Raw genomic sequence first — 23,979 nt, 5'->3', positions numbered from 1 at the left:
TCGATTATGTACAGACCGCCTCCATAAAGCTGAAACATTGTTGAGTGCTGCGTTAAAAACAAACCAAACTACAAATTTAATGTAGTTGCATTAACATATTACACCATATCGTTACATACCCTCTTTGTTATCATATAAACTGAAGTATATACATAAGCCATGAGCGTTGAGATTGAAATGTTCACAGACGCATCAGAAACAAGTACATCCTGCCCGAGCGCTGCCTGTATTGGTCAGCGTGTCAACATCACTTGTGACATCACGGGAGAATACGAGTCTATTGGATGGTTCCGACCAGATAATTTAGAAGTTGTCACCTGCCTGCGGAACAGTGGTAAATGCTACATAAACTCTCCGAATTATGAGACAGTTTTGGTTTCTGACAAAAAACACATACTTCGCATCAAGAAGTTTTCGACGCGTGATTCAGGTACCTGGAACTGTCGTGATGGTACGAATCCTCTCAAGAAAACCTGTCACGTGACTGCACATGGTAAGCTCAGCTGTAACATATCACTGATTTAGTCTTTTTATATTGATATATGTACTTGAAACAGTAGACCAGTGAAATAATTGTGGGAGAAGTAATATATATTTGACAGACATAATTATTATTCATATGAACTTGCTAAATGTCTTTCTTAAAATGCATTTGTAGATGACATGTTTTGTGGATAACAACTTTCATTCTTTATAGAACGTTTCATAGCTTGACGATAAGCCTTTTCCTTGATGAAGATGCAATAATTAGCTCTAAAACGTCGTATAAAAAATAAAAATAAATTGTTATCCATAGAACGTGTGATATTCACGCTGTATGTACATGTCATGCAACATCGGATTTTGTGTCGAAACGAGTACATATCAACAGCATAATGAACTATGGTGTAAGGTATTACCCTTACAATGCACACTGTACTTGATGGGATACTAGGCTGAGGCAGTTGGATAGTCTCACAAAGAATGAATTATGTCTTGATCTCTCTGATACTGACTTGTTTGTCTCCTGCCCTCAGTTTATGGTGTTTCATCGTATGACTGAGTGCAAGATTCATCAGGGGCTTCTGGTATAGGACCATGTGCCTTGTACCTTGTACTTCAAAATTGATATGACAAATGATTTTAAAACGTGTTTCGTGACATCTTACCGATACATGTGAAATATTACTGAATCGTTGACAATGCGATGCATTTTTCAGAGGACCTGAGTGATGTAGCATCAAGACTGCACGTTAATTGTGTACCCCTTAGGAATGAGATATTCCATGTTTTGGATGTATGTATGGGGTTGAGCGCTGATCCAAGAGTTAATGTCACGGTGAGGCAATCCTTGACTTGTATTTGTAACTCTAGCAAAGGCCAATACCGACGAGCATGTGATAAATGTCACATCCTGTGTAGAGTTTGATTGTATGATTGAAGTGTTCATGTTAAATACTGTATTCCAGTCCAGATGTTTTTGGCACGACCAAGGGCCACAGCTCTGGAAAGCAAATTGTATCAGCATTGTTATTTGTGTTATTGCAAGTTTGTTATTGCATGAGTGGGTGCGTCTATCATTGTTCACTTACTTACTCAATAGAAAACGGAAATTGCAAAATTGAACAATGTTGAGTCGGGACAACAGAGTGTCAGTTATGTTTTTCTTTTTCTTCAGTTGAAACTCTCGAGTGGTGAAGGGACATATGATGGGTTGACAGGCGATGTTGAAGCCCCACTTCACGGTGCAGCCCATGAAGTCAATACAACATGTAGTGTTGTTGGTCCTGGAACAAACTGCCTCGAAGTCTCCCAACGACAACGGACAGCTGTGTGTTCACGCCCAGGTAATGAGGTTATAACTAGTGTGGCTAGTGTATTTCCCCTTGTCGTGCAAGTGTGCTTTTGTGCCTGTGGATAATGTCTAATCAGTTAGAGAGTTTGAGCTCAAGTTAGCTGACATACTGTAGGATACAAATATGCTAGAGATACTTTAAACGGTGTGAGACGGAGAGTGGTTGTATGGGCTTTTAACGAATTACTGCATGACTAGTAGACAGTAGTATCAGACGAAGTTGCTAAATGAAAAGACTTATGTATGGAACCTGGATAGTAATGTTATTATATTTAATAATAATACTGTGAAGCGTTTCAAGTCGTGGGTCAACTTATACTTTTTATATTTAAAAAAAAAGTCTTTAATCCTCACAGTGACATGAGGGCCTGTGGACCCCATCTGGTAAATGGTTGATCAGCGTCTGATACGATGAAACAGTTTTTACTGAAGGTGAATTGTTATCAAACCGGTGATCTTTGGAAAGTAATGTTATTCCAGTTACCATCAGAACCGCCAGCTTTGGAAGGTGATCTTGCCTTGGAAATGTATACCACATTTAACAAGTGCGACTGCTGCAGTTAAGTATGTAGATCTGTTGACTGTTGTATACAGCAAGGTTGAACAGGTGACCCACTTTGGAGAGTGTGATTTTACTTCGGCCTACCTTTAGAATACAGCACCACAAACTTTACAGACACGTCATAATACTATTTTACGTAATTGGAAGTGATTATGTTCAAAAGCACGTTCTTGAAACAATGCTCTATGACGTTGGCATAGCAACAAGGTGTGTGTATAAGCTCCGCTCACTGATGTTTCATCTCTACCAGCCATGTCATTACAGAAACCCAAGGATGTTACGAGTTTCCAGTAGTAGTTCCCGGTGGATGCGCAATATTTTGCGAGCACCAGTTTTAAATATTTTTTCTTAACCAATATGCTCATATTTCTTTGTATTAGGAAGTGCTGAGATGTTATATTTTGTGTATTTATATAGTTTGTACTTTTAAATTTAGTAAGAATGACTTACATTGGTCACATTGCGCCATGTTTTATTATTTGCAGTTTTGGTCATTTAAAATAATCTAAATATATTCTACATTTCAGTTTCAGACGTATCTATTTGGATCAAATGAATTATAACTGTAAACTAATGTACATACATATCTTTCTCATTCAGTAATTTGCACCATTACAAGGAAATATTTATTTTTCGAAGCGGAAAGAATTCATTACATTGGATAAAACGGCCATTTTCGTGCCCGTTCTGTGAGTGTATTCTATTTATTAGAATTATTCCAAGAGTTAGGGTTAGGGTTAGGGTTAGGGTTTAGGGTTAGGGTAAGGGACCTAATCCAATATAGTAGGTAAATGCATGAGGACCAAATGTTCACCTTTTCCATTTTTAATACTTTGTTCACAAAGAAAAATGGGAGACCAAAAACATCAAAATTTAAAAAAACGATGAAATGCTTTAATGTCGAAATTTTGTGCTGACGGATATCGGCCTCCAGCAACTTTCACCTGTAGATCTACATATTTCCAATAATGATTCGAAGTCTAACTCACCCTCGTGCCGTCACCAAACATGCCCATGTCTCACACATTTCTTAGCGCAATCCACATTATCCTTACTGGGTTCCCTACAACACTTTTCTGTCACGAAAGCACACAATGATTTTTATCCCACCACATCATTCATGCATGCAACCTTGAAATCAACGTCTGACGCCTGACGTCAACAACCGTTTTCAGTTCGAACCATATCGTCTCATTCAACACAGCATGGTATCTTGTAGATTACGGAATAGGACAATCGTGCCAAATGATATCGGGACCATTCAGCAATCATCAGTAGACTGAAAGCACTAGGCACCAAGTCTAACCTTCCTAATTGTCCGCAACCAATTCGACTCTTTCCGTTCATTTCCGTGACTGGAATGACTAGCGAAATTTGCACATTGTGCAACAATGTGGACGTAGCTCAGTCGGTTAGTTGTCGGGCTAACAATCCGAAGGACGCGGCTTCGCGTCCGACGGGTTCTCACAAACTGGTTGCCAGTCTTACTGACATGTGACCTACGGCTGGGAACGTCCTCACGAGAAATTGTGGTACTGAATTCTGTAGGTGCTCCTTTACTTCCTCTCACGTGACCTCACAGTGAGTTGAGGTTTACGCCGTGCTCAGCAATATTCCACCTATGTGACGGCGGTCTGTAAATAGTCGAGTCTTGGCCAGATAATCCAGTGATCAATAGTATGAGCATCAACTTGCACAAAAGGAAACCGATGACATGTGTCAACCAAGTCATCGAGTCTGACCACCCGATCATGCTAGTCGCCTCTTACGAGAAGCATAGTCCCCTTTTATGGTAAGCATGGGTTGCTGAAGGCCTGTTCTACCAGGATTTGGCTGATACATATCATTGTATTCCAGTTGCATAGACTGATGGTCATGCTGTCTGGTCCAGACTCGATTATGTACAGACTGCCTCCATAAAGCTGAAGCATTGTTGAGTGCTGCGTTAAAAACAAACCAAACTACACATTTAAGGCACTTGCATCAGTATATAACACCACATCCTTATATATCCTCTTCATTATCATATGAACTGAAGTATATACATCATGTTAATTCGTTGTAAGTACATTCAATACTCATTCAAGTCATTGCCACTACCCTTGCCTTAAGCGTTGAGACTGAAATGTTCACAGACGCATCAGAAACAAGTACATCCTGCCCGAGCGTTGCCTGTATCGGTCAGCGTGTCAACATCACTTGTGACATCACGGGAGAATACGAGTCTATTGGGTGGTCCCGACCAGATAATTTAGAAGTTGTCACCTGCCTGCGGAACAGTGGTAAATGCTACATAAACTCTCCGAATTATGAGACAGTTTTGGTTTCTGACAAAAAACACATACTTCGCATCAAGAAGTTTTCGACACGTGATTCAGGTACCTGGAACTGTCGTGATGGTACGAATCCTCTCAAGAAAACCTGTCACGTGACTGCACATGGTAAGCTCAGCTGTAACAGATGACTGATTTGTCTTTTTATACTGATATATGTACTTGAAACAGTAGACCAGTGAAATCATTGTGGGAGAAGTAATATATATTTGACAGACATAATTATTATTCATATGAACTTGCTAAATGTCTTTCTTAACTCATTAAGGCCGAGAGACGCGTACGGGGGGCAAATGAATCAGCTTCTCATAGTGAGAGCCGCATACTAGGGGTTATAAAAAGCACCTCTTATTCAGCGAGAGCCGCGTATTGGAGATTTTAAATTTTAAATTCGTAGTGTACCTATTATTTCAATCAATTTAGCAGTAATGATCAAAGATTAGCTTTTCTTACGAGAGAGTTTACTTGCTGTGTTAATCAGAAGAACTATTAATGTGTTTTGATAACAATTGCTTGGAATGTCGGGGCAAATGGCAAATGAACACATGTCTGAGAGAAAAGGGATTATGAGATGTTGTTACTGGAGGTAAGTGTTTGTTACTCGTCATTGAGAGTGAATACTAAGATACTATGTCTGCACATTGATTGAATTAACGGTGAGAAGGTTACAAAACCTTCTTCTAAATTAAATCATTCATTCATTCATTTTGTGGAGTCCATTGTCAATCTTCTGAAATTCGTTTGCTTTCAAAACAAATATAAGTACGCCCATCTTGATAAATATTTAGGAAGATTCAACTGCAAGTGTATACATCACAATAAATCAGTATCGTGTAACTTATTTTAATTCTATAATACATGTACTTGAATGTGCAGATTATATTGAAATGTTCAGCAAGCCATTATGTTTGATGTACAAGTAGTGTGCGCAAAATGTATATGCAAATAAATACTATCTCTACTCAATGGTTGGATTGGATTATAAGGGGTAAAATAATCGGATTGAAGCGCTTTGAGCGCTTTAAAGAAAAATAAACTCGTCAAAGTGCTTGTTAGTCCTACATGTACGTTTCAGGCATCCTTACGATTACGTATGTTCACGATACACAAACTTTTCATGATAGCTAGAGTTGATAAAACCGGAATCCAGCATATCGATTGGTCAACGATCAAACCAATAGTCAATCTGTATCCAAGCTGTCTAGTGACCGAACATGCTTTTCAGAAATTTAGCCCACGCCCCCATCACCTGTCATTTCCTCTGTGACAGGTATCTCATGGTACGATTGGTCATAGATAAGAAATCAGCCACTATATTGAACAGTTGAGATACAAAACGTCCTATTCGGAAATTTTGATGACGCCCATCACATGACCCTTTGTCTTATGCATGTGCAAGGAATAGCATTATACACTATGCATACATGTATGTTCGTGTGATAACGTATATTTTCTGCGTTAAATCTAGATGAACCAAAGTGACAAACTGTGAATCTGTTCCATGTAAGTCACACATTAGCTTATTAGTACTTACCTTAAAATATTCAGTATGTACTAGCAACGTATCAGCGAAAACGCTTCTTTCATAGAAGATTATTAGGCGTGTGCGTAAATTCTTCTTTACAACCACTGACATAGATGTTTTGAACAATTTAACCTCACACAATGATATGAATGGGACAATTTGTTTAAGTGTGTCTTACATACAAAGAATACAAACATGTGTTACACACGCCACCAAAAGTCTACAAGAGAAAGTGTATTAAAATTACGTATAACGTTACATATATGACATGTATTCACTCCTGCTTTCTTTCAACATGTACCATTACAACGCAATTAAACAATTACACAATCAGGACTTGCTCGTATGACGAGACAGTTTCCTGTAATCTCCGAAACCTGCCAGGGATATCAGGCGTGAATAGCCCTAATTAGTCTCGCAACAGACAGCCAGGCAATCAGCACGGGGATCCAGGTGTTGAACAGTGAAGTGGCTGTCGGGCTTAATGAGTTAAAATGCATTTGGACGAACATGAGTACGTGACATGTTTTGTGGATAACAATTTTCATTCTTTATAGAACGTTTCATAGCTTGACGATGAATTTTTTCATTGATGAAGATGCAATAATTAGCTCTGAGACGTCGTATAAAAAATAAAAATAAATTGTTATCCATACAACGTGTGATATTCACGCTGTATGTACATGTCATGCAACATCGGATTTTGTGTCGAAACGAGTACATATCAACAGCATAATGAACTATGGTGTAAGGAATTACCCTTATAATACACACTGTACTTGATGGGATACTAGGCTGAAGCAGTTGGATAGTCTCACAAAGAATGCGTTATGTCTTGATCTCTCTGATACTGACTGTTTTCTCTCTTGCCTCCAGTTTATGGTGTATCATATCTTGTATGACTGAGTGCAAGATTCATCAGGGGCTTCTGGTACAGGACCACGTTTTACTTTAATATGAATATGACGAATGATTTTAAAACGTGTTTCATGACATCTTACCGATACATCTGAAATATTACTGAATCGTTAACAATGCGATGCATTTTTCAGAGGACCTGGGTGATGTAGCATCAAGACTGCACGTTAATTGTGTACCCCTTAGGAATGAGACGTTCCGTGTTTTGGACGTATGTATGGGGTTGAGCGCTGATCCAAGAGTTAATGTCACGGTGAGACAATCCTTGACTTGTATTTGTAACTATAGCAAAGGCCAATACCGACGAGCATGTAATAAATGTCACATCCTGTCTAGAGTTTGGTTGTATGGTTGAAGTGTTCATGTTAAATGCTGTATTCCAGTTCAAATCTTTCTGGCAGGAGCATTTGCAAAGGACACAGCTCTGGAAAACAAATTTTATCAATATTGTTATTTGTGGTATTGCAAGGTTGATATGCGGGCGGGCGTTTATCCCTGCTCATTCACTCAGTCCATAGAAAAGGGATGTTGTGAAATTGAACAATGTTGAGTCGGGACAACAGAGCTTCTATTATATAATTTTTCTTTCTTCAGTTGAAACTCTCGAGTGATGAAGGGACATATGATGGGTTGACAGGCGATGTTGAAGCCCAACTCCACGATGCAGCCCATGAAGTCAATACAACATGTAGTGTTGTTGGTCCTGGAACAAACTGCCTCGAAGTATTCCAGCGACAACACACAGCTGTGTGTTCACGCCCAGGTAATGAGGTTATAACTAGTGTGGCTAGTGTATTTCCCCTTGCCAAGCAAGTGTGCTTTTATGCGTGTGGACAATGTCTTATCGGTTGGAAAGTTTGAGCTCAAGTTAGCTAACATTCTGTAGGATACAAATATGCTAGATACTTCAAACAGTGTGAGACGGAGAGTGGTTGTATGGGTTTTTAACGAATGACTGCATGACTAGTAGACAGTAGTATCAGATGAGGTTTGTGACTGACACCCAACCTTTACCTTGCAAGCAGTGGTATCACAGACGGGGTTGTTTTGTAATACCTAACTTTTTCCTATCAGAAAATAGTATCAGCCGACGTTACTGAACGAAAAGACTTACGTATGGAACCTAGATAGTAACTTATTATGTTAAGAAAAAAAAAAACAAAGGAAAAAAAAGGAAAAAAACACACACACACAAAACCCCAGAACATGCCATTGTGTCTCTGTGCCAGTGTCTTGAAACATAAAGCATACACTTACACACATATGATAATTTTCATAATTTTGAAGATTGCACGATAACATAGAGAATTTAAGCTGACTTACGTAACTAATCCATGCCCGTTAATTTTGATAAATTGTTACAATTACAAAGTTTTCTTTATTCTCATTGTAGGTAGGCCTATAGCTAGGTCGAATCCTCACATGCATTCGACAGGTCATAAAGATAAACCCACGCTGAGTGGTGCAGTGGTCATCGTTGGTGGTGTGATGCTGGCGGTTAGAGCCCTGTGAATTACTTTGGCTTACATCTTCAGAAGGAAGATCAGACAGTATTATTCGATTCACTATTAACAGATTGCAATAGAGACAATAAAACGTTCCTAAATGACATCATCTTGTTGCTTAATATGTCTTGTCTGAGGTAGCCCAAAGACAACGTCACGCTTGGCTACCTCACTGTTCCATTTACGTTATTGCGTTGTGATTTGATTGGAAGGAAACTTGAAGGGATGCGATAGTTAGACATTACCGATTTGTGAAACACGATCACTTAACTGTAGCTGACAAACATACATAAAGGCTTGAATGTAACGTACTACAATGATGATCCCCGGTTTTGATGTGGCATAATAGTTGAGTTTAAAATAATGGTAACATGGTTTCACGAACACATGGCATCGACAGTATTTGATAGTGGTTCAAACATGCGTTTGATGCAGTAGGAATCGTACCAATACCTGGGATTCGTCATGGCGGTTTACACAAAAATCTTCTTCGCCCAAAGTGCTGGAAATAATCTTTAAATTTTACAAATACTGGACGTTCAAAGGGCTAACGTATCAATAAAAATACTCGACAGAGATATGTATGCATTGGAGTGCGGGAAACACACGGACCATGGCAAACAAAACACAACATGGTCTGGTCTTGCAGATGACATGTCAATGCGTTGAACCACGGCCTATGGGGAAACAACTGTACGATACTGGTAACACAATACATGTTTGAGTTAGATCAGTTGAAAGAAGCACAATCATTACCTATTCACCAGAGTAAATACTGTATCCTTTAGGAAAAACTGCCACGTGACCTCGAAATGTAAACACGGCTTGTGAATCCCACCCGACACGTCTTGAGGAAGACGCCCTTACATCAACACAGCATGCACACGTATGATCGGCTGTGTTCCTGTAGGATTACATCTAGTGACGACGTAGCTCCTGCTTTGTGACGACATGTTGATAATTGCTGTTTGTTGTACGTTCTGAACTAGAACATTTACCTGTTCCCTGATGTGTTAGATCGACTGTTCGTTTGTTTGCGTCTGGTTCACTATCCACTGACTATGGAGTATCATACAGTCGCATTGATTGGAATGCTATGTATACATGTGACTACAGGTGAGGTATTGGATAATCTACTTTTGGTACTGAAGAGGCCAAGTAATGTGCTGTATTATGAAAAGTATGATGTATGATTACACACTAGGCATACGATGGAAATGTGTGTGTGCGTGCGTGCGTGCGTGCGTGTGTGTGTGTGAGTGTGTGTGTGTGTTTGTTAGGGCTCGGACGGGTAACCCGGATACCTGGGACGGGTGGGTAATTGGTTGTACCCATGTACCCGTCTTCATACCTGGACCCGCTTTGACCACGTGAGTAATAAATGAACAATTGATTGAATAGGAGTTTTTGTGTCACAACTTTTATTACTACGAGATTATGTCCGTTGTTTGAGATTGTTGACTAAATGTGCTCTGAAAACTAACGAGATATCAACTGTCGACAACTAAGCATGCAATATGTACCAAAGTTGCACGTAGTTAATTGTTTACATGTAAAAGACTCAGGAACGCAGACATCTGAGAGTCTGAACAGAAGAACCGCCCCTTGTTCACATGCCATATAAAAGCAATTACTCAGTTAAAATGAATGTTTCAACTAAACCATGATAAAACATAAACAAGAGGACAAAGTCATCAATATCCATCGGTAAGCTACTCTTTAAGAATACGTCAACTACATACGACAATGTCAAATATGATATTGTACTTGACACTAATCTAACGAAACCATACATGTCTAAGCTATTCATATACCAGCATGTTTGTATCAACAACGGACTGCGTGGGAGATTTCATGTTTTCATGTACATCAGTAATGTTCATTATGAAAATAGAGTGGTACTATTGGATTATGTCACTAGGTTCATGAATACCCACAAAGTGGAAGTAGAGTAGTGAAAGGTTTGAAAGTTTTGCTCTAGAATGCAGCACTACCAACAGTTTCAGTCAGAGTAAAACATGTTGCCATAGAAATGAAAAAAAACCCAGCAACATATACATATGGAAATTAATTAAGCAACACCAAATTCAAAGACACATAAAAACTTAACAAAGTTTAACGAAGTAATTTTGATGATTGATTATTCAATTTTGATGTATTGACATACAGCATGAGCTTTTCATGGGTTGATATGACGCGCGTGAAGCTTGCACAGCGCACGTGCATTGCTTTAACCTCAACTTTCGAAAAATGCACTTTTTCCCTGGGGTGTTTACAAGCGCAGGTTGTCGATTGCATTCGGTTTTTCATTCATTTCAATGTCATGGCACGTAGGAAATTATCAGAGGCCACTCGTTGGCAAATAATCGGCATGAGGAATGCTGGTATGTCTCTAAGACAAATCGGGACTCAAATCGGACGACATCATTCCATAATTTCAAAACTTTTGAAAAAATACCGGGCCACTAATGAAGTTAAAGACCTGCCTAGACCAGGAAGACCCAGGAAGACCACAGTCCGGGAGGACAGAGCTTTACTGAGACTTGTACGGCGCAGGTCCTTCGACTCGAGCTCTCGGTTGAGACAGGAGTGGCTTCCAGGGAGACCCATCTCGAACAGGACTGTTCGGAATCGTCTGAAAGCTGCAGGATACCGGGCAAGGAGGCCAATCAAGCGACCCAGACTGTCTCCAGCCCATAAGGCAGCCCGACTGGCCTGGTGTAATGACCGTTTGCACTGGAACATTGCCTCTTGGAGGAAGGTCCATTTCTCAGATGAGAGCCGGTTCTTGCTGCACATGGTGGACGGTCGTACTCGGGTCTGGAGGCAGAGGAACACAGCAATGGCTCCACGGAACATCCAGGAGACTGTGGCCTTTGGGGGAGGTTCCGTTATGGTATGGGGGTGCATTTCCATGAACTGCAAGTTGGATATCATTACCATCCGTGGCAACCTTAACGGTGTTCGTTACCAACAGGAGGTTCTTGACAGGGCTGTGGTACCTCATTTTGAGAACCATCCTCTGGCAACGAGACCCATATTTATGGACGACAATGCTAGACCTCACAGGGCGCATGCTGTAAATGATTTTTTGCGGCAAAATGCAATTGACAGAATTCCATGGCCTGCCATGAGCCCTGACCTCAACCCCATTGAACATTTGTGGGACTTTATTGGCCGTCGTGTGAGGCAGAGAGACCCACCAGTCCATAATCTCAACGAATTGACGGCTGCCCTGCATGAGGAGTGGAACAGGATCCCCCAGAATCAGATCCGGAGACTCATCCAAGGAATGAGGAGGCGTCTGGAATCGGTGGTGCGTGCGCAGGGAGGACACACTAGATATTGATGAAAGTCGGTGTGCAGACTCTCAGATGACTGTTCTTTCTTTCCATGTGACATTTGTGTTAATACACCTGACAACAACGTCTGTGGATGAATAGTAAATTGTGTCCATTTTTTCATGAATTTAAGACAGTTTTAAGAATTTGGATTTCGTTGCAATAAAGCAAAGTCTTGATACTTTTTCCCTTTAAGTTGTTTGTCAGAGATCGTCTGTTGAATAAAAAAAGTGTCAAACTATATCAACCCGGCATATTTTGATTGTCAGAACACTTCAAAGTTGCTCCAATAGAAAAAATTGGGGTGTTGCTTGATTAATTTCCAGGTGTATATTTTGTCCAAAATCCAAAACTGCCAAGTTTAGTGAAGAAGCATTGTTCTGCTCCGGAAAAGAATAAATTGCCCGCACGGACGGATTAGTCCAAAATTGATAATCCCCACAAAATGTGTTGCTGTGGACAATAATTATAGTGCAACAATATTTGCAATGTACTTAACATTGTACGTTAAATTCAGTTAAATTGTTTTTGAAACCGTTTTTCATTCAAATTTGTGATTGATTTTACTTAAACTTGTCAGTGTCACATCCTGTCAATATATCTATATCTAAATAAAGCAATATGACTATGAATAAGAAAAACGTATTCGATACATTGGAGTGTGAATCTGATATCAACATTGTTTTCTTTGTTTAATCCAGTGCATTTTTCAAAGAATAAGAGGTAACATTGTATCCCATTCGTTATAACGATGATGTGCATTGTGCAGTACTTCTTTACATTACTTTGTGAAGTAATTACAGTTGTTTGAACCTCCTTGTTTTTCGCGGAGGGGTGTTTGTTCAGATCTCCCCACACCGATAACGTATCCCCTCCATTGTGAGTATGCTGCGCTGAGCACAAAATGCACTTTGACTTAGTGACTGAAGCAGCGGATTAAAAAAAATATCCTGAAATATCTCTCTTAATCTCGGACATAACTGGTTAATTGAGTGGGTGAATAAATAACGATTTAAAGTCACATGGGCAATATGTCAGCCACATCGTGCCAAAAAACTAGTTCTAAATTCATAATACATATACTATATGAAACCCTGTACGTACGTATGTATGCGCGTTTATGTATGCGTGTGCGTGCGTGCATATGGGCGCGCGTGTGCTGGTGTTGGTGTGTACGCGTTTATCAGCAGTTACGACCAGTGTTACAGACAAGTGATGTTAACCAGATGGTTTATTCAACAGAGGCAATTACTGTATCTCCGTTCAGAAAGCCAGTTCTAGCGAGCTTCCCTTCCCGAGCCACAGACGGGGGCCTATATAAACTGATGTGTAACTACAATGGCAGAACAGCCGATGGGGACTTCTTTGTTGTGCGGGTATTCTGGTACAGAGACAATAACCTCGTGGTCATCTCACCATCGGGGGCAGTGACCCCACCTGACCTGGACGGACGGATCAGAGTGGAACATAACGCCTATCAGCACAACATATCTATCAACATCAATGCCAGCATAGACAACGGTTCCGTGTGGTGGTGCAGTGATGACTTTACCAGGCAAAACAGCAATAACATAACTATCAGTAAGTATAAAGTAAATCACCTTACCTTAAACATTGAGATAATGCTGACAGGTTATTAGTACCAGCAATAACAGGGCTGTGTACAGGCAAATGTGTTGTATTGCGATTCAGGTACCCGTAGTGCGATACTTATTGCGGTATATTTGGGACTTAAGTGCTTGACATTAAGCCACAGTAATTGTACGTGTCAATTTTAGTTTCTACGTTATAAGCCCCTAAATATATATGTCACGATTCTGATAACACCATTATAACAATTATATGGGATAGTTACAAATGTTATTACCTTATTTTCTATATACAATTCATTGTCTTATTGTGTATACAATTCTGTTAAATAAGTATAACTAAATCAGATTTTACTACTAAAGGACACACACATACAGACATACAAACAGTAAGACAACGTTATACGAGCGAGTTTATTATCTTGTAAACCCTCTTTACTCATGAACACTCCTAATATATTTCAAATTCAAATCCGTTCAGATTACCTTGGTATGGCTCCAGAGCAATGTTGCTTAGATGCAGTTAGTCTTGTGAGTGAAAGGTGTCCGGTATATCGGGGTTTAACAGGATGCGATGTTTTCGTGTATGACATGTAACAACTAAACATTTCACACTATCGGCAGGTTTCAGTGATGCAGATATAACACCGACAACGACGTCACCGTCATCATCTGGTACAGATGCATCGTCCACGACATCGTCCACAACTGCAATAGTTTCAAGCACGACCACGTCTGCATCCACTTCTCTCAACGATGTCAGCAAAGCAGCAATCGCTTTAGGTGTGTAAATTTGTAAGAGTGAGTGTTGTTTAATGCCGGTTACAAAGGAATTCCGGTTACAAAGGTACATCCCACAGTGTGTGGTACCAAAGTCCCTTCGATTTAACACAATCACTCCAGGGGCATAGCTACCATGGTAAAAAAGACCTGGCTTACACATGATTGTTACTGAAATGGTTGGGCAAATCCTTGGTTCTGTCTAAACATAAAGCTTTGCAACCTATTGGGCTTACAAGACAAAACAAGCTTGCTACGCGCCTCGCCCATACGATCGGGGTATATTTGAATATAAGGAGACCATCATAAACTGTTATTGTCGTCTTTCAGAATCCACATCGTCTACTACAGATATTGGGGCAAGTGTGTATTTGTGTGGTTCTGGAATATCATAATAACAGGGGAACGGACTCGCATTCATAGATGACATTCTTTTAATACTGAGTGAGTGAGTTTAGTTTACGCTGCACGCATATTCCATCTATAAGGCAGTTATCTGTAAATAATTATGTCTGGATCAGACAATTCAGTGATCAACGGCACGGGCATTGATCTGCGCAACTGGGAAACGTGAGTCTAACCATCCGATCCCTCTTACGACCATGATAGTCGCCTTTTGTGGCTGCATGGGTTGCTGAAGACTTATTCTATCCCGGATCTCCATGTGTTATCCCGTATCTCCATGAGTTATCCCGGATCTCCATGAGTTATCCAGGATCTCCATGGGTAGATGACACTTAATAATGTTTTAACCTTTAAGTTCAAATAACTTTCTCAAGGATGTCACACTCTGGATTACACATCAAAGGCAGGGAAGAACCCGACACCGACATAGAAGCGGTTCATGTTATCTGAATTCCCTTAACGCTCACGCTGAGTATATATCGTATATTTACAAAATACTTCTACTTTGACAGATGATGATCACACATCCTTGATCTCAGTCATAGCTGGGATAGTGGTGGCCGCTATCGTCATCATTATACTCCTCATCGTCGTGATGACAACTACTTCAAGAAGAAGGGAGGCGTTGCGGGAAGGTGAGTTAGTGAGTTAGCCAGTCACTAATTGTGCTAAGCGAGCAGGGGCAGTGGATCAGTCTTGTGGAAAGGTTGTTGGCTCTTGTTCGCTTCCCTAAATGGGTACCATGTGCGAAGTCCCGCTACAGGCTATTGCTGGAATATTGCTCAACGAGGCATAACCCTATGCTCACTCGCTTGCACTAAGCGAGCAAACTTATGATGATGAATTTCGGATTCGAACCCGCCATCATATTTGATCTGTTGCGAGTAAGGGTGGAAACAAGTTCCCTACGAGAAGGTAAATTATTGCATTAGTTCCACCAAGTGAGGTTGGTACATGCACCATTAGCGATGTGACGTCACAGTAAACTTGGCAGTATTGGCCTCTGGTTGTTTGGAAAATTCATATTGCAACCTCTCGTGTATAAATGATGTTAAAAATAAGAACCGTTCTACAGATGTAGGTCCCGGGGTAGAATAGGCCTTCAGCAACCCATGCTTGCCATAAAAGGGCGACTATGCTTGTCGTAAGAGGTGGTCAGACTCGTTGACTTGGTTCACGCGTGTCATCGGTTCCCAATTGCGCAGATCGATGCTCATGTTGTTGATCAGTGGTTTGTCTGGTCCAGATTCGATTTTCTACAGACCGCTGCCATATAGCTGGCATATTGCTGAGTGCCGCGCAAAACTAACTCACTCACTCACTGGACAGCAGGTCGGCTGTAATGTAGAATGACTTTCGTAATACTGAAATGTTCACATCGTCTATTATCATATTATCAACTAGTCGTGTTACTATGTATTTTAATATGATGGAGGTCGAGTATTACTTACTTATCAATACATGTTTTTACGCTTCCCAGAAATTGATTTGTTTAGGGTTCTAAGACCTATAAGATATTCTAAGACAATATATTGTTTTCCTGAAATGAAAAATATTACATACACGAAAAACACAGTTTTAGCGTATTAACAATATTCTTTTTATGGCCTCCCAATTAATAGCGATGAGCAAATAATTGTTACATTCGTGGTCTGACATTACATAAGTGACATAATGTCATCTGCCATAAATACCGTGGTTGTGTTTCCCTACACACAGGAGATGGCAGCCTGTCAGAGAGCTTTCACCAAGTGGATGTTAGGTCCAAGTACAAGGGTACTGATGTGTGAGTACGCGTTAAACAGTCCTTCCACAGACTTAAATGTTTTAGGCAACCGCACTCAACAAGCCCGGGCTTACACATGATTGTTGCTAAAAAGGTTGGGCAAATCCTCAATACTGTCTAGATATAAAGCTTTGCAACCTATCGGGCTTACACGAGTAAATTGGCTTGCTAGGCGTCTGTCTTTCAAAAGGATATTTAACTAACCTATTTCACTTTACCTCACCTCAACACCGTATGGTTTTATATTTACTTAAATGTGTCCTATTTATTGAAATGATGTTTTACACACTTGCTACGTGCGAGACATAAGGTTAACTGTCAACATTAGCATACCCAGTCCTGCCAAGAACTCTCATTGTTACAATTATGGCGTTGCCGAATTCTGAACAGTGTGTGTAAACAGTCTACTGTTCATGATCATACACTGTCATGACGGCCTCAGCACTACACATTCTGTTAGGGCTTTACAGAAATCTTCAGACAGTTCATCCTATTTTCTAACTTGTTTCTTTTTGCTTCAGGAACACTGTTTTGGAATATGTGAATACGCCTTGGGACAATAATTCAGGTATGGTATTATACCCCCAAAAACCCCAAAAATAAAAACCCCCGAAAAAACACCCCAAAACAAGTAACAAAACAAAACAAAATAAACAAAAAGTCAAAACGACTGGGCATTCACATGATTTTTTACAAATGGTAATCCGTCAATGAATCATACTGACTACAATATTCTTTGATAACAAAACATTACCAACACAATTAGTATGTACAGTAAACAAGTTATTCTCCGTATAATTACTTTGAAAGGTGTCTTTCTGTCAGTCATGACTGTTTTTCCATCAGCATGTATGTGAATGTTTTGTTAGTCATCTTTACATGTGAATCATAACTGAAATGTAGGTATTACATTCGCCCTTCAGCGAAAGCCTATGCGTGTCTCCATTTGGTGGTCATTCTACAGGCTATCGGACTTACACGTGCAAAATGATAGCATGTGATTCACCAACGCAGGTATTTACAATCGCCCTTCAGCGAATGCAGGTATTCATTTTTGAAACAATGTGCTGGCATACTAGACAAGTGTGTCAACTGGCAAGTGCACTGATGTTTATTGTCTTTATCCTTCCCCAGTTGTGCAAGAAAACGTGTTATACCTCCGGTCATCTGATGTCCTGTCCCCCCGGCCCTCCCAGCGTGTCTCCCCAACCAGCACAGGTATCGGTCACTTGTTCGTGTTTCAGTAAAATTTCTTCTTTCCGTATTCTACAATTTATAGGACATTTCTCAGATGCTGATATGTATTTCTTCTCATTGAGTCTCTGTCATGTTCACATCAGCCGATAATGTTCTTTGTAATACCTGTAGGAGATATACATGTATTGGTTAACACACACACAAGGAAATTCAAGAGCCTTTTTAATAGCATTAATTGCCTATCAATTTGTGTGATTAACTCACACACTAGCATTCGAAATTCGAGTGCGGAGACAGGATATATAGGGATGAAACCATCACTAAGAATATGTTAGACATGTATTTAGCTAGCGACAGCGTATGCCAATATAAGTATTCATTATAAAATGTTGGAATACCATCCGTTGTGTTTTTTTCTCAATAGTGCAGAACATATTCATATCAAATAACATTTAGACCGCTTTTTAAAGAAACAAAAATGTTTGTTAGGGAGTGACATAAACATATCTAACTGAAAAGCAGTGACATGTTTGACAGGCGATCTCGATTCATTCTGTCTAATTCAGCCCTTGAAGACAGTTTAATCCCCTGGGAGAAACGCTCAACAAACCATGTAGGATTGTCCTTAACACGCCGAGGCGTAATCAGCGTTACTCCCACCTCACTCACTCATACACGTTTACCGAACGAACATACGCATGTCTCCTTGAACCATTATTTTCACTGAGTAAGCTTCATTTTGTTTTGAGAGGCAGTGACTTAGACTAGTGGTTAAGGCATTCGATCGTCACGCCGAAGACAAGAATTCGATCCCCACATGAGTACAATGTGTTAAGCCCATTTCTGGTGTACCCAGATATAATTTTACTGAAGTGTTGGAAAGCGGAGTAACATCTCACACACTGACTTTCTCTGTAATGCATTTTATGTTATATTTCCAGGATTATATGCGCAAATATACAAGCCTAGGAGTTCCTTTGAGCAGCGCGTGTCAACCAGTGATGTGTTCGTGGATGACGTGTTCGCCAGGCCTTGCAAGATACCCCGAGTTCAGCATGTGTCATGACTCCGATGAAATACACTCCTCGGTGGCCTTGGAACATAGATTTAAGTTCCCTTACAGCGCAACAATGTGATGACACATTGAAATTTAATAGTAAATGTTGTGTGAATATCTTTATTAATATATTTGTTTAGTAGTGTACGACAAACCTCTACACTGACGTAGAGACAGAGATAAAATGTTTTAAAATAAATCATTTTTATATCCGTGCTCAACCCCTGTATATCAATTCTTCCTTTACTCAAGTAGGCGCTGGGTTAGCCCTGCGATTCAAGCATTCGCTCGTCACGCCGAACGCCCAGGTTCGATTCTACTCATGAGTACACTGTTTGATGCTCATTTCCGGTGAGCCCCCGCCCCCACCGTGATTTTGATGAAATATTGAAAGACGTAGAGTCCACCTTTCCCATTCACTCCACAGAAGTATTGAGAGCGTCATCATGTGCTCAGATTTATGTTTATAACAAATACTCGATTGTTAGTATTTCCGTGTCATGTAGCAATCTTGTTTGTACATATATACACACTATAGGTATAGTGGTGATTTATCGGAACGTATTCCCTGGCGATGCCAACTCATTTGGTAGTTCGTGGTAGTAATTCTTTATCTTGAATAACATTGAATCACGTATGATGTACGGAAATTGCCGATGTAATGCGTTTGTAACTCGATGAAAGGGAGATAACTCCAAAATCTGTTTTACTTGTTTTGTATCCGTGCTTCAAACAATTCAAAATTAACGCTGAGGTGTTCGGTAAGATAAATGCATTGTTCACTGATCCCTGGGAGCGCATGGGTTGATGTAAACTCGATGTTTGTTTATGCTCACTGAGCAACTCATAATGTAGCAACTGCGATATATTGTTCACATTCGGCTTTGACATGGAAAATATTTGTAGATTCATTTTGGATAAATTCGTAAATGAAGATATATTTGTCAGTGGTAGATAAGTTGCATATCGCTGAAACAGCTCTACGGCGTAAAAATGCACTCTCACTCATGCCTTCGTTACCGCGAAATCGTGAGGACACTAGGTGTAAGGGAGGTAACTCGTGAAGGAATATTGATGCGCACTTGAATATCTGTTTCGTCTGTTCTTGTGACTCGATATGGCAATACCAGTATTCTTAATGCCGGGGTCGATCCCTATGCAGATCCATGAATTTCACTGCTATAAATTTTGGGCGTGCCACTGTTGTATCATAGTGTCGCAAAACGGTATTTTCATATCAGTTACTTTTCAAAGTTTCCATGTGACGAGTAGTCATGATTTGTCAGTGTACGAACTGAAAATGTTTATAGCAATTGGATTAGAGGAAGGCGTGGAGTTCTTGTCCAATGCCTGGTGGCTATTTGATCAAGTAGTTAATAGCAGCTTGTGTTAAGGTAATATGCGTACTTTCTGTTTGTATGTAATTGAGTCCAGACCAGACAGTCTGGTGCTTGGCGCCATGGACATCGCAGGAACTTCGAATCTCGGTAGTCGCCTCTCATATTAACCACCACAGGGGATTATTTTAAAAATCGACTCCCAAGGGAAGCAACTCTGAGTCGATTAGGTTTTGGTGTTAACATTCCTTTTGGCGATGAAATTACCTACGATTTTTCAGGTCAATGTATTGGGCGCAAATAGGCCTCTTAGTGGCCAGCACCGCCCTAAAACTATACAACCAACCAACCATTAGCGTTTTGTGTTTGTGCTTGAAGAAGTATGGAGTCAGCCCTGTTAACACAGCTCACCTGAGTTGCTGTCGATATATCTAGAACCATGTGAACATTTCTTTCCTTTCATATACCGGGAAGTGATATTATTGGTGACCGATTCGCTATCAACCACGTAAAATAACTGGCTATGTTCCCCTAAAAATGTATACAACGTGAATTCAGCGAGAAGCCATGAAATATCGAAGAAATGTAAATAATTCAATCATCAGATCGTCAACCTTTATACATTTCAAACTGTGATATTTTAAGGTTTATAACAGGATAGACAGAATACAGGACGTGCTCACTAGACGCTTTATAGGGGATACAGACTAAACTCACGGAAAATGTGATCAGCACATAATTGAAGATGAACAGACATTGAATCAGAAATTTAATGTTTCATACACTCTGGTGCAAAACATTAAACCCGAGTGATCAGACAGACCATAACAATGTCGTAAATCTAACATACAGTTGTCATTGACATTACGGGTTTTCCCCACAGTTTGTTGTCGCATTTAACGCATTTTGATAAATAAATATGATGAATGTGTCAAATTATCTGTCCTGTTATTCTTTACAGCTCGCTTCTGCATGGATCCCATAAGTCATAGCTACATATGCTCTGCATAACATTTGCCACCCGTTATGATCCGGGCTAGAAATCATCTTCAATAATCCATGCTTGTCGTAAGAGGCGACAGACGGAATCTGGTTGCCGGGTTCACTGACTCAGTTGGTACATATCATCGTATCCCAGTTGCGAACATACATGGCCACTATATTGGTCCAGTCTCGATTATTTGCAGACCGCCGCCATGAAGCAGGGATAGTGTTGATTGCGGCGTAAAGCTAAACTCACTCGCTCACTTAAAAATTGCCATCATGTCGTATTATCGCCCGTTGGTTGTTAGCCGAATTAAAGCACGACAATGTAATAATGCGACATTTCGACAAATGGATGGCTCAAAGGTAGTGCTTTCGCACGTTTCAGCACTTTTTGCATGATTTCTTTTACGGGCGGCAACGCAGCAATGCTCCCTCTAGGATTCCATAGTAAGGTGTGGTCATTGTGTCATTGTCCACCTGAACAGCCGACTGCTTTCACCAGGTGAACCGAAATGTAGGTTAGTGTCAACACCAAACTATGGAATACTTTGAGGGACATTCTCGCACTTTTGTGTTTTTAGGTTTGTTTCCAAACGTCGCGATCGCGAGAATGTCCCTTACAGTATTCCATAGTTACATGTTATGTTCCTATAGTTCCTTAAAATTGCCTTAGATTCGATGGCTGATAATCTGCACTAACCATGTTTTATAAATACAACAGCATCACAGGAATGTGCGTAAATAATACTGTAATACTGTCAAAGGTGCCCTAATTACAGATACACAGTATTGGTTCATTGCCTGCGTAATCAACACACAAAAGTCAGAGAAGATGTAGTAAAGTCACTAAAGAATGTATTGAAAATACCTTTTGGCGTTTGATGCGCTGAGTCTGTTTCAGTAAGGGGAAAACCCATATTTCAGTTTGCTGACATTTATTCTGAAATCAAAGAAATGTTACTAATGCATCATTTTTCTCTCAAATAATACTATGCACACACAGATTTCTCGATTTGTGGATATTACTTTAATGTCCTCATTTTGGGGAGTCCCTTCTCGACTCCTAGATTCCAAGCCACAACGAGTGCGCTGGTGTCTACCTCATGGTTAATTCGAAAAACGGCTGATTAACTGCCCCATACATGATGTCATCATCCTCGTGCTGCTGACGTGTGGATGACGTAATCGGAATACGATGTACAATAGAGTTGGTGTTACAGCTACAGGCTGTATTCCTCTTGTTAATACCAGAAAGGTCTAAGCCTTACTATTACATCATCATCCATGATAAATGACGACACTGGGCTCCAGAATAACACCTAGAGACTCTTCCCTTAGCTGACACCCTGAGAATATATCAACTTTAAACCTTAACATGACACAATTACCAACTGGTAACTTAAAACTCAGACTATGTCATACCCCTGCAACTTTCGAGCCCATCATGAAGAAGGCCTTAACTTTCAACTGTTACTTCTTCAACTGGAAATCCTCACTTTAACACAGTGATTCAGAGTTATTTCACATTGAAGCGTCTTAACTTTCTTTCTCAGGCGGGCAGGATATCGCCTTGCCGCATCATCACTGCTAGGCAGACCACTTTCTGAGTTGATCTTTGGATTTGGCACCGTCACCGGACCTGGGCTTGGTCTGATCGATTGCGTAGGCAGTCTAACCAACTCTTTCAGCTGCTCATCTGTAATGTCACACCTGGGTGGTGAGGTAGGTATCTTCTTGACCCTCTGGTCCAGGCCGGGACGTAGCAGGTCAAGTCTGGTGCGTAGTTTTCGTCCTAAGAAGAGGTCTGCAGATGATTCCATGGTAACAGTGTGAGGCGTCGCCCTGCATATGAGGAAGTTTGCTAACATCTGCTTCACTGACGTGGAATGTTCATTCTTCTCTGAAGCGAGGAAGTGTTTCTTGAATGCTGATTTGACAATCTGTACACTGCGTTCAGCTGCCCCGTTTGAGGCAGGATGATAAGGGGGTGTCAAACTGTGTTTGACTCCATTCTTCTGTAAGAATTCTTTAAATTCTTCAGATATAAATCGGGGTCCATTATCGGATAGCACTTCGGTTGGCAAACCATATTCTGAAAATAGTACCCTCAGTTCCTCAATGGTCCTACTTACTGTTGTTGAGGACATCAATATCACCTCGATCCATTTAGTCCGACTGTGTACCACTATTAAGAACCTCTGTGATCAGAACTCGCCAAAGTCAATATGGATCCCCTCTCAAGCTCTCCTGGGATACACCCATGGGTATAATGGTGTAACCGGTTCTGTGAGCTTTTGTGATTGTTGTGATCTTGTCATCTACAGGATTTATTCCTTCTGCATCAATGCGATGGCCCAGCTATTCTGTTGACCTTGTGATGAACTTGCATTTTTCCAACTGGAGCTTCATACCATTCTGCGCCAATCTTCCTAGGACTTTATCCACCAATACGAGCTGTTGGGCTTCGTTCTCTGATCCCATGAGGATTGTCATCCAGCAGGACCTCTATTCTATCTATTCCTCTGAGAATCTGTACCATCACACACTGAAATATTGCTGGTGCCGTGGAAACTCCGAATGTCATTCTCCGATACTGAAAGAGGCCTTTATGAGTTTTAATCACCAACAATTTCTTCGTATCTTCGGACATTTCAGGTTGCTGATATGCATTGGACAGATCCACCTTGCTGAAGACTTTAGCTCCCACTAGTTTGGAGAAAAGATCCTCCACTTTTGGCATAGGGTAAACTTCTCTCTTCAAGGCATGAGTTGATGGTCACTTTGTAGCCTCCACAGATTCTTATGGATTTGGCAGACTTTGGC

General features: G+C 40.5%; 3 protein-coding genes across 3 annotated transcripts in view; all 3 read left to right on the top strand.

Moving 5' to 3' along the window:
* Positions 1–23,979, top strand: part of LOC137292078 (uncharacterized) — a 365,314-nt gene that overhangs the window by 154,519 nt on the left and 186,816 nt on the right. The window lies entirely within an intron of this gene.
* LOC137258275 (uncharacterized) lies at positions 160–8,684 on the top strand. The gene is made up of 4 exons (XM_067795896.1): positions 160–493; positions 1,200–1,318; positions 1,658–1,826; positions 8,566–8,684. Exons 1-4 carry the CDS (start codon positions 160–162, stop codon positions 8,682–8,684), a joined length of 741 nt encoding a protein of 246 aa, XP_067651997.1.
* LOC137258268 (uncharacterized) lies at positions 9,739–18,841 on the top strand. The gene is made up of 8 exons (XM_067795881.1): positions 9,739–9,783; positions 13,245–13,599; positions 14,232–14,390; positions 15,305–15,427; positions 16,512–16,578; positions 17,100–17,146; positions 17,713–17,796; positions 18,717–18,841. The coding sequence occupies exons 1-8, from the start codon at positions 9,739–9,741 to the stop codon at positions 18,839–18,841; spliced, it is 1,005 nt and encodes a 334-aa protein (XP_067651982.1).

The sequence above is a fragment of the Haliotis asinina genome, chromosome 1, assembly GCF_037392515.1.
Source record: "Haliotis asinina isolate JCU_RB_2024 chromosome 1, JCU_Hal_asi_v2, whole genome shotgun sequence".
In the NCBI taxonomy this organism is placed as follows: domain Eukaryota; kingdom Metazoa; phylum Mollusca; class Gastropoda; order Lepetellida; family Haliotidae; genus Haliotis; species Haliotis asinina.
This window is presented reverse-complemented; position numbering and strand designations above follow the sequence as displayed.

What these genes read in the sequence shown, in the direction of transcription:
- LOC137258268 (XM_067795881.1), top strand. Translation starts at nt 9,739, where the DNA reads ATGGAGTATCATACAGTCGCATTGATTGGAATGCTATGTATACAT. An exon ending in CAAAGCAGCAATCGCTTTAG is followed by an intron (nt 14,391 to 15,304) that starts GTGTGTAAATTT and finishes CTACTTTGACAG; the next exon opens with ATGATGATCACACATCCTTG. An exon ending in GCCTTGGGACAATAATTCAG is followed by an intron (nt 17,147 to 17,712) that starts GTATGGTATTAT and finishes ATCCTTCCCCAG; the next exon opens with TTGTGCAAGAAAACGTGTTA.
- LOC137258275 (XM_067795896.1), top strand. Translation starts at nt 160, where the DNA reads ATGAGCGTTGAGATTGAAATGTTCACAGACGCATCAGAAACAAGTACA. An exon ending in CTGTCACGTGACTGCACATG is followed by an intron (nt 494 to 1,199) that starts GTAAGCTCAGCT and finishes TGCATTTTTCAG; the next exon opens with AGGACCTGAGTGATGTAGCA. An exon ending in AGCTGTGTGTTCACGCCCAG is followed by an intron (nt 1,827 to 8,565) that starts GTAATGAGGTTA and finishes TTCTCATTGTAG; the next exon opens with GTAGGCCTATAGCTAGGTCG.